This window comes from Lasioglossum baleicum, chromosome 1 (genome assembly GCF_051020765.1).
Source record: "Lasioglossum baleicum chromosome 1, iyLasBale1, whole genome shotgun sequence".
Taxonomy (NCBI): domain Eukaryota; kingdom Metazoa; phylum Arthropoda; class Insecta; order Hymenoptera; family Halictidae; genus Lasioglossum; species Lasioglossum baleicum.
In genome coordinates this window covers 15,499,599-15,511,850 of record NC_134929.1, presented here as the reverse complement: position 1 = coordinate 15,511,850, position 12,252 = coordinate 15,499,599, and the positions used below count along the sequence as shown (strand labels likewise).

Genomic DNA, 12,252 nt, shown 5'->3' with positions numbered 1-12,252 from the left:
TAATATACAAATGCTACTGATTATTAAATTGTACGTGGTTATGCATTTCCGATTCTTGTAGGCTACTGTTCAAAAACAAAGATTGAATGGTAGTTGAAAATTTTCAAAATTTTATTTCATATTGTAGAACAAATCTGCAATTGTTAATAAAATATAGATATTTACTGTGGATGTGTTGCGCAAATATAGATTGTTGTAAATAGATAGCGGATTTTATGCATTTATTACAAAAATGGGTAGGTGTAATTTAAAAGATTAAAAACATTGGAAGATTTTAAAAATACTGTTACATTATTTTCAACTTATTAACCATACGAAGAAAGAAATTAAATTTCTATTTCACTCCAGTTCGTTGCAATTCATGTAGAACATTTTTATTTTGCATAAAAACCCGCTGTCTAGTTACAAGCTAATTTGTAGATCTCAGTCAAATAGAATTGTTTTCTTTGTTATCGATTTGCTAGGTTCTCATCAAACGAGAACTTCCAGTATACTTTATTCTCTAAAGCATGAATAGGGCCATGTAAATAAGAAAAGACACACAAGCCGATAGACAGAACCAAATGCTACTTTAAAAACGTGAAATCGAAATAACTTTATGTGCAGTCTTTAAGCACAACTTTTAATAGCTTTTCGTAAAAAAAAAAAAAAAATGGGAAAAGCTGCATCAGCTATTGCAGTAAAAAGTACGGAATTGTATTAAAAGTTTTTGAAAATGCGATCACCCTTCGTAAGTGCGCAAGGGCATGAAACTGTATAGCAATGAGTAATAGAATAAAAATGATCTAAGTAATAGAATAAAAATGATCTAGAATCATATAATACTTTCGTTTTATACTATTGTATTGAATAAATAATTAGAAATAATAAATGAAAGTTAACAGAATGTACCCATCCTGCATTTTGACAAGTTCAGTAAATAATAGTTGTATTAATTACACTGTCCAACAAATTTCAACTTTTTTTGTGATTTCAATATACTGTTGGGTCCTTCTTATAGAGTTATTTGCGCTGATTCCGAATCTGGTTTTAATTTTTTTCCTATACGTCCAGTTTTTGAAAATCATGGCTTTGAAAAAAAAACATATTTTTCAACTTTAAACAAATATTGTGATGTTATTATAAAAGATATTGAATTGTTGTTTACAGCAAACGATTCTGTAGACTTTCCCGAATACAGTGATATCCAATATTAATACATTATGATTGTTTAAACATGTTTAAACAATGATTAAAGACGGAGATGCACCACTTTTGCACCAATTTTTGCGGATATTTTCGAATTTATCTCAAAAAATAAGGGTCCAGCGAAAAATTGAACTATACCACGCGAAAGAGCAGACTTTTATCTTGAGAAACCCCCCTGTGAAGTTTGCATGGTCGACGGTTTTACCGAACCAGAAAGCAAAATATCTTCGCCCGACATGCGTTGACGCCAGTGGTGCTCTTCCACTAGCGTGGTCGTTCGTCGGGATACGGCGCGGCGCGCTGCGGTGAAACGGCGCGTGGCTATAAGCGCGCAATTATGTCAGCTTACTTAAATGTAATATTTTATTAAATGTTATATTATTGTTATTTATTATTTATTAGTATATTTATTCTGTATAAATTATTTTATGTATTTTTTAATGTTAGTCTCTCGTTTATAGTATATTTAATACAAAAAATACCTTTTGTAACAAAAAAATAATTTATTCACACACTACACTATTACACTATTTACAATGTTAATATATATGTGTACACTATTCAGATATAATACACTACTAAAATACATATATTATATACACAACAACTAAAATACTATAAATAACTATAAATGTTTTTTATGAAGTTTTATACGTAGCAATGCAGATTTGAAATGCTTGACACGACTGATTTCAACAAACACAAAGCCGAAACTGAACTCTGGCATCAGTTTTCTTAAGAACCAACACGATATTTTGAAATAAATGACGGTCTACGGACAACGGAATACATACAATGTAAGGAAAGTCTGCAATGCGGTGACTGAAAAATTTTATTTTCAGTAATTGTCGTCTTATCTATGTATTGTAATTACAGTGCTAATGAACACTCGAGATTCTTCCGAGTAAAATAAGTCCAAACACAATATAAACGGGACTATTTTTATTGACTTAAATACATAATTAAAATAGTTTGCTCCATATTAAATCGATATAGTGTATTATATCTGAATAGTGTACACATATATATTAGCATTGTAAATAGTGTAATAGTGTAGTGTGTGAATAAATTATTTTTTTGTTACAAAAGGTATTTTTTGTATTAAATATACTATAAACGAGAGACTAACATTAAAAAATACATAAAATAATTTATACAGAATAAATATACTAATAAATAATAAATAACAATAGTATAACATTTAATAAAATATTACATTTAAGTAAGCTGACATAATTGCGCGCTTATAGCCACGCGCCGTTTCACCGCAGCGCGCCGCGCCGTATCCCGACGAACGACCGCGCTAGTGGAAGAGCACCACTGGCGTCAACGCATGTCGGGCGAAGATATTTTGCTTTCTGGTTCGGTAAAAACGTCGACCATGCAAACTTCACAGGGGGGTTTCTCAAGATAAAAGTCTGCTCTTTCGCGCGGTATAGTTCAATTTTTCGCTGGACCCTTATTTTTTGAGATAAATTCGAAAATATCCGCAAAAATTGGTGCAAAAGTGGTGCATCTCCGTCTTTAATCATTGTTTAAACATGTTTAAACAATCATAATGTATTAATATTGGATATCACTGTATTCGGAAAAGTCTACAGAATCGTTTGCTGTAAACAACAATTCAATATCTTTTATAATAACATCACAATATTTGTTTAAAGTTGAAAAATATGTCTTTTTTTAAAACTCCATTTTCTCAAAAACTGGACGTATAGGAAAAAAATTAAAACCAGATTCGGAATCAGCGCAAAAAACTCTATAAGAAGGACCCAACAGTATATTGAAATCAAATTTGGTGTTGGACAGTGTTATCAGATGTTTCATTTGATGAAAATTATCTCTATGATTTAGCAATTGATTTACGTGTACACATCAGAAAGTTCAATGACCATCGTAAACGACAAATGGCATAAATGCTAATATTTGTCGACTATTTATTATAATACTGTTCATGTATCAAAGCTTTCAGAATATCGATTAACTTGTCGAAAATAATTTCTATTTTAAATCGACAATTATTCCTTTCTTTCATTGTTAGGTTACGATGCAGACTTTTCTAAAAGAATTCTGAAATCCTTACATCCTTTATTTTCCGCAGGACAGGGACCGAAGACGGCTCCATTATTGATAGTATCGTTAAACAGGAAGCCAGGACCTTGGAGAATACATCCCCTGAATCCTTCCCCCACGGTGAGAGATCCGTTCATGTCGTAGTCAGGCAGCGTAAGAATCGCAGCATTGTAGGTTGCATTAGCTATTACCTGCACACAAAATGTAAAAATCAACAATGCGTGACAAAATGCTAGATGTTAACGCATATCCAACAAACAGTTTTTCTTTGTTTACGTTTCTAGTCTTTATTACATTTTCTAATGAATCACGATCTCAATCTTTCGTTAATGTTCATGGATTATTATTAAACTACGGATTTTATGCATTTATCGCCAAAATGAGTAGGTCTAATTGAGAACAGTAAAAATATTCGAAGAATTTAAAAATACTGTTACATTATTTTTGATCTAGCAAATATATTAAGAATGAAAATTGGTTTATATTTCACTCCAGTTTGTTGCAATTCGGGTAGAAAATTTTTATTTTGCATAAAGATCAACGAGCCCCATAATGGTAGAGGTTAGTAAGCCAATCCTGCAATTTTGGATTTTTAAAAAATTATCTCCTTTCCGGTATATTAGCTTGTTGCATACGGAGTTGGACAGAAATTTTATTGACATAAAAATGTCGAATAAAGTGGGTTTAAAACCCACTTGGGAAATCCACTTTATTCGAAAGTTTTGTGTAAATAAAATTTTTGCCCAACTCTGGTTGCATATGAAATGTCCAATTTTTAGCAGTGACATGCATTTATGTATTACAGTACAAATAAGATATTATGGTCATTCACGTTTATCATTTAAAAGATTGTTATCTTGATTTTATAGTTCTCTTTAACATCAACGACTAGTACGTTAATTAATCACCACATTTTGACTAAAGATCACATAACGCTATCGTCAATAAGTTATTTTTCCAGACATATAAAAGGAACACACGACGGTCACGTTGATTGACGTTGAAATGAACTTCATTTAAAGGTAGATTATATAATAAATATAAAACTATAAAAGTGGCAGGCACGTGGTTGTTTTACAAAAATGACAAGAACTAATTTATTTAGACTGCGCGATACTTATTATAATACGTGCTCTAACAGAGATATTTATTAAATGATTTCTTATGAAAGCATCTTTATAATTCCATTAATTGTGAAATAAAAAAATCTAGAACCGGTCATTTAACCGGTCGTGATAGCTTTGCGCCTCAAAGTTTTATATAATAAACCTGTAGACTGTAATAGAATTTCTTGATCGAAACGTTTTCCAAGAGTTGCATTCTAAAATCGGACATTTCATATGCGACAACATAATAAATTGTAAAATGTTTGATTATTTACCTGCGTATGGCCAGCCGCGTTCAAGGTCAGATTGCCTAATCTGAAAAATAGATTGACGTTCTGCCAGGCGTTGCTCAGCAACCTGGAGTTGAGTTTGGCTTCATAACGTTGTTGGTCAACGATCGCTATAAAGAGGAGTCCTTCCGGAGTCACTTCGAGACTGATCAAGTCATCGTTGTACTTCTGTGTGAACAGTCTGCCGCCCTCGCATGTTCGAAAACTGAGACCGCTATGCCTGTGCACCGAGACGAACGAACTCAGCTTCAAGAAGGCCGATCCATTGAAGTAAGCCTCCCGTGGATGTTCCTCGTAGTTTTTGTGTCTGCTGTCTTGCGGCGCTTCGTCCGTGACCACTAATAAGCTAGTCAGTACTGAAACAGAATGTTAAAGTAGCTTCAGTACGCTCCGCGACTATATTACTGCTCGGTAATTAATTTTCAATTCCACACGTCGCTAGAGGAGACCGTATACATTATGATTTATTGTACGACGAATATTTCCGGAGATCTGGTACGACTACATACAGGATGAGGCACCTAAGACTTACACCGAAAATATCTCCCTTGTTTTTAGTTATATAGTAAATATTCGATGGACGCAACGGCCTCGGGGAGGTTCCTTTGCATAGTTCGTAGAGAGACACTATTTTCTTGTGCTTCAAAGACCGAGCCGAACGTGGAGAAGGACAGCGCGTGTAACCAGAGACCGCCCGCGGCCGAAGCGCAGCAAAAAATAGAGTATGGAGTGCTGAATGCTTTATGTAGAATTTGATCACATATCCTATATCTTTTTCGTACACAGGAATAGTTTTTAATCATTTTATAAAATTACACATTTTTTGGACGGGAAAACCAAATTTTACTACGGGATCAAGTAGTCGTTTTTTGAACAAGTACAGTTGTTTTAACCCAAATTTTATTAGCTCGTTGAGGGCTTAAACGTTAAGTACTTATCGTGTCCTAATTTTTTATATCACTGGTGCCTCCTATTTCGTCTCGATACTGCTCAGCGTATCGATTACACCCCAATCGATTACAGCAGATATATGCCGAAGAAAATTTTCACGCTGTAAAAATGAAAACTATAAACTGCCTAATTTATTGGGTAAAATCTTTACGTACGTTCTTCGGGTCGGAAGGGTTAAATGTGTCGGTATCTAATCAATTGCTAAACATTTAGGTATTGTATGAGGTATTATACCAATTTCGTATCCATAAACTTTGAAAAATCATAGGGAATGGAAATATTCGGAAGAAATGTTTCACTTTCGAGTGAAAATAGGCCCGAGTGCAAAGGGTTAAACTATCAAAGGATTTTGAAGCGCTCTCCTGTAACATTTGTATTTTTATATTGGTGACGTTCTTCTCGTGGACGAGCGAATTGATTAAACCGCGTATGCTAGAAGTGTAACAACATTCGTCGCTGCTCTTAAGGTGACTGATGATGTCCGCTACATCCACGGCAGGATCGATGGCGACGAATAAATAATGCATGAGATGCATCTGCACGCCCGCGTAAGACTGGTTAGCAGAGACTTCCGTTTAAGCTGGACATCGCGGTTTCACAGCCGCGAAAATAAAAAGTAAACCTTATCCTCCGAGGTTCAATTTGGCTAATATTTTCTTCAAATTCTTCAGAGTAATATGCTTGCATTATCATGAACACATGCATCGCAAATATTTGCAATGGTCAGCTTCGAGTCTTATCAAAACCTACAATTTCAATTTACAACTACATAGTCTGCCGGATGTTCATGCAATTTTCAATTTTTATAGGCAAATTTTAAGAAAGCGGAATCACGTGAAATGTGATTTTCAGAGGTAGTAGTCTTTGTAGAGCTGAAATAAATAAAAATCGTACTAAATTCTGTGGAATTTTATTTTCTTGCATTTTTTCATAAAGCCCCACCCTGTATATGTATACAGGGTGAGTCTCGTAACGTGAAGATCTCAAATAACTCGAAAGTTATTGTACGAAAAAATGTTTCGAACAAATGTTGCACAGTTTCCTAGGAGATATACAGTGCTCTAATCTGTTTTTTCTTACTTTGCTTTTTTATCGAAATGTGAGGGTCACCTTCAGTTTTTAAATGGAATGTCTAATACTTTTTTCAGAAATTCTGATGAATTATGAAATTCTGCGTAAAGACAGACTTTTCGAGATCTCTCATTCACTGGTTCGGATAATCGAATCCACTGTATGTGCACCAAGTGAATTACACTCTAACGTCTCGTCTGCCTTCGCGTCTGTGTATAAGTAATTGAAAAAGCTAGGACTGCGAGCAGTTCCGAGGGAACAACTATTCAGGAAAATATGGTTTTAATGATTAAATCATAACAGAATTCGTACTCGAGTCTGAGGAAGCGGCAGTAAGGCATTCTTAATTAAGATTCATATCGTGCCAACTCCTACAGTTTTTCCACGATGCTCTCGCAGGAACTGACGAGTTCATGTGTCTAGCATATAAAACACCCGCGGAAGAGTCACCAATACGCTGCATTCATTTGTTACATGAAACAGCGGCGAGAATGTATACCGGAATGTACCCTAACAAACGTCGTTATCACGATTTAAGTAAACAGTGCATGCTAGCTAAGTTTTGATTCGTTCGTGACACGAGCATTTGATCCTTGTAATATTCTAATAAACATGTTGTAACGAAGTGAATACAACATATAAAAAAAGAATGTAAATACGCTTAAAAAGAGTAGCAACAAATAAAGTAAATACTGAATAAAATAATGAATTTGATTCGTGTAATATTCTAATAAACATGTTGTGACGAAGTGAACAAAACATATAAAAAAAGAATGTAAATACGCTTAAAAAAGGTAGCAACAAATAAAGTAAACATTGAATGAAATAATGCATTTGAAACAACATTTTAAATATCTACAAACAGATTGTTTTTTTTTAGGAATTTTATTGGTTAAAGTTGAAAAGAAATAAATAGATCAATATCAATTGGAAAAAGGTACCATTATTTAAAATATTGTTTACATTCTAGATGCGATGGTATTTAATTAATTATTCAACATTTAATTAAGTATTGTATGAGGTGTTATATCAATTTCGTATCCACCAAATTTAAAAAATCTTTGAGAATGAAAATATTCTAGGTCGGAAGAAATGTTTAATTTTCGAATTAAAATAGCTCCGAGTGCAAAGAGGTAAAACATTTGTTCATAAGCTACGACCATAGATGTGACTGAACTTATCATTTCTTAACACTAAGTTTACAGAGCTCTAGAAACAACTCTGTTTCACATTATTTTATAAACATAACAAGAATGTGTCTATCCACAGTTTTGGCAATATATTTTTCCAATAATATATACCCAAAGAAATAAATCTGGTAAATAATTTCTCAAGGAGGCATCTTTACAATATAAATAATCGCAAATTAAGAATATTAGAACCCGTCATTTTGACGGGTTTCGAGAGAGGTTTATATCAAGAAATCTAACGGATAACCGGAAGTAGCTACCCCCTTCTCTTCTTGGAGGTAAGGAGACGAATAAGGTGACGTGTCTCTGGTTTTGCAGCCTCGGTTCAACGATGAGTCGATAGAGACACACATCCTGTTTCGTTGCTGAGCGTGCGGGCATTGAAGTCTTCGCAACGAGCAGGAGAGAACCGTTTCCTTAAGATCTGCGAATCATTTGTCATGTTCCCGAAACCGAGTGACGTCATTGGCGCAGACGAAACGGTAGTATTCGGGACGGGAAATAACCGTACCAAGGCAACCGAGGATTAAATATTGAGTCATAACATAAATTCGTTCCGTTAATTATCAATAGTTCTTTTTTCATTTATTAACAAAGTGAAAATCACAATGAATCAACTATGAAAGTCTCAACTAAACCGTTCAAAGTCTACTAATGATAAAAACACTTACATAATTGAGAAATGAATACATTTTAAATTATCTTATAAAATTAGTACACTACTTGCCGAAAGTTTTTTTAGTATTTAGTGTCCATGTGATGGATAGTGTTTGTTAAGAAACTAACTAGAATTCAGTAAAGCTAGACTTCCATTTAAAAATAGATTGATTTAATGAGAATATGTAGATTGATGATAGAAAACACGTCAAAGAAGTTGAACAAGAAGAGGGGAGATAATAAATATTCAAACGCATCTGCTGCATTAAAACAACTGCAGGAAGCAACTTTTCCTTTGAATTTCGATTCTTGCTTACCGATTTATAGTCATTTCAAGGACATCCGTAACACCTCATGACATCATCTATTCTACATGTAGATTGAAAGTATACATATATTACCATTTCAGAGAATAATTTCTTGAGAACAAGATTTCTAATCGTTAAAGATATTTTCAGCTTTTCTACGCTATTGAATTGCACAACATCAGTTACAGAATATTAAAAATCTATTATCGTGAACAAATATTGTTCATAAATGATTATCGATACAGATAACTTATCCATAGTCAGTCTCCCTAGAGTGAAACCAGTTATAGCCTAACTACAGTTATTAGTAGACTGCGGATTTTATGCACTTGTATATGTATGTATTGGCTACAGCTTAATCAGATAATTAAAAGAAGAAAGAAATTTTTATTTCACTTCTGTCTTGCAATCAATGCAAACATTTTTTATTTTGCATAAAGATCCGCGGTCTAGTTATTAGAAATTAAATGTTAGTGGTACCAACTAAGGTTGCCAACTTTTTGCGAAACAATTCCGGGACACATTGCCCCAAACTGAAATATATTATTGTTACGTTGAAATAGAGCCCAACTTTTTTCATACAAGCAATTAATTTTAATGAATAAGATATTCTCCCTTTTGTTCAATGATCTTTTGCCAAAAAGAATAAATATGAAAATATTTTATTGATTAAAGTACATTGTTTGAATAAAGAAATTCGATTTTATTTCACCTTAAAATACCGAAATGACTTTCTTGTTACAATATTATAATTTGAAAGTTGAAAAATTGAATTTTGGCCACAGAATGCGGAGTTCTGGACCACTGTGCAGCGGTCAGGAATGACCCGGTGCAAATGTTCTAAAAATCAGAAACGTTTTCCTTTGATCAATAGATAATTATTGATGGTGTCAGAACGCACATTTTTCGTTCACTCGATCAAAAGAAGAATGAGAAGATTGAGAAGTTAGAAGAGAATTAGTTTCCAGTACGATCACCGATGCATAATTCAATGTCTTACGATGTACGAAGATGTGATAATGGTATGCGATAAAACGGTTCAGTAACTCCATAGATGAACTAATATATTCCGAATGTGAGGGCGGTCTCATAAAAAGAAGAGTTCCTTGACACGGTGAATACCGGTATTCAGCTATGAGTTCAATTATATGACTCAACAGCTTCGCAGGCTGGAGCGAGTGTGTTGCCACGCCTTCGTCGGATAGGTATAACTTTCTTTGTTGCATTGCGGGAAGCAGTTCTACACTAACAATCGTGGTATGCGTGTGTGCGTAGTCTTTCTAAAATGGTACATTCAATGATAATCGCTAACGCAAGATGAGTAGCTTTGGTAATAATCTATTAATGAAATACGTATCAGATAAAATACATAATAGATACATAATTTAATACTAGACAGCGGATCTTATGCATTTCTGACAAAAATGAGCAGGTGTAATTTGAAACAGTAACAACATTAGAAGAATTTAAAACGACTACTGTTATTTTCAACCTATTAAAAAGGAAACTAAATTTTTATCTCACTTCAGTTTATTGTAATTCAAATAGAAAATTTTTATTTTGCACATTAAGATCCGCTGTCTATTTATAATGTTCCACGATCACTGTAGTTTCTTTCTTCTTTCATTTTCCTAGATTAAAAACATGCTTTTTTCTCATTTACTGGTTTTGTTATGTAAGTCAGAAGGTTCAGTCAAAAGAATGACATAATTTCTATCCCGCAGCTATATGTATTATTGTCATTCAAATTACAAGGTTGCTGCGGTAAAATTCAATGAATTATTAAACATTTTAATGAAGGTATAGTACAGATATAGTGTTTCATTAATAACTAAAAAACTGATACAGACCCGCCATTGAAATTTTATATTTGGAATTATCTCCCCCTCCTACCCTCCTGTGTAATTCATATTGCGCGATATCCATAATTTCTTGTGTCCCCTTTTTTAAAAATAAAAAATATATTAGTTCCACTCAGGATTAAAATGGTTTGCAAGAATTATTTTATCGGACAGTCAAATAAATTTTTTTCGAGACAAATAAGTTTCGAGCGCAATTAACTTGTACAGAAATGCTGCCGTATTCTATAAATAAAGACACATGTAGTACGATAATGTACAGTGCACAACGTATTTTATTATGTTTTATTTAATCCCTTTCAAACTGGAATATTTGTTACGTTAAAATGTTACGAAGTCTGGGCACACACATTCCTCGCGAACCCTTGGTAACTTATCAAGTCAACGCAATTATCGTTTACAAGTGAATCCTTTTTCTTATCATTATGTAACACAGTGTTAAATATATTACGAAGTACGTAAACACATCCGAGAGTTCTAACAAACACGGTTTATCGCAGTGAACACTCGATCCTAGCGAAATGCATACGGTAGCCGCGTGCGCTGTTTGACCAACAAGCCAGTGTCTTATCTGACCTTCCTTTTTGCTTGCCATCCTCATCTCGTCTACTTCATATTCACACTTCGCAACTTGAAGATACTCGCGTCCCCTTATACCTAAAAACAACGCTTCAGAAGATCTTAGAAACGTAAATACTTTATAAATGCATAAATATCCTGAGTCTAGTTATCAACATTTGAAAAAAACCATCCAGAGTTATTAACATTCATACACAGAAATTGATTTCATCCCTTAAGGCAGTGGACTCGTTTCCAGGATTGCAAGGGTGCGAGATTCGCGTTCTCATTTCTCGATAATACAAAAATGGCGTTTTTCATTAGTCAAAAACGCTAGATAAAAGATCGATCTAGGACGTTATCGCCGTCAAAAGTCCTATTTTTTCGTTTACGAGGCGTAATTTGCATTATTCGCCAGCATGAAGCAATGAAAATAATTCCGAATAATGCAAATTACGCCTCGTAAACGAAAAAATAGGACTTTTGAGGGCGACAGCGCCCTAGATCGATCTTTTACCTGGCGTTTTTGACTACTGAAAACCCCCATTTTTGTATTATCGAGAAATGAGAACGCGAATCTCGTACCTTTGCAATTCTGGAAAAAGGAGTCTACTCCTTTACGAATTTGTTACATTAAAAGCAACATTATTGAATTTTTAAAATCTTTTATTATTTTATATTTGACCCAGCCGATTTCTCCATAAATGCATGAAGATCCGCAGTCTAGTTATCAACATTCGAAAAACCATCTAGAGTTATTAACACTCATACACAGAAGTACGAATTTGAAAGTTTCCTTTGTTTGCGAGGGTACGTCGAATACCAATCTGTGCGGTTATCATCGAGAAAACGAGTTAGCGTCGCGATGACTCATGTCCCCTGTCTCGCAATAGATCGTTCTCCAAGGAACTGTTGTAGCGTATTTCAGCCGCTTATAGTCTCGATAATGTAATCCTTGAATTCCCACGTGCCAATGGTTCGGAAACCGTTCCGTGCTGTCG

General features: G+C 34.1%; 1 protein-coding gene across 3 annotated transcripts in view; it reads right to left on the bottom strand.

Moving 5' to 3' along the window:
* Window positions 1-12,252, bottom strand: part of Crb (cell polarity complex component crumbs) — a 61,777-nt gene that overhangs the window by 19,085 nt on the left and 30,440 nt on the right. For all 3 annotated transcript variants that reach the window (XM_076447180.1, XM_076447183.1, XM_076447182.1), the window contains exons 2-3: window positions 4,643-5,013; window positions 3,272-3,452 (exon numbers count right to left, since the gene is read on the bottom strand). In XM_076447180.1, coding sequence (XP_076303295.1) covers window positions 3,272-3,452; window positions 4,643-5,013 — 552 coding nt within the window. The remainder of the gene's footprint in view (window positions 1-3,271; window positions 3,453-4,642; window positions 5,014-12,252) is intronic.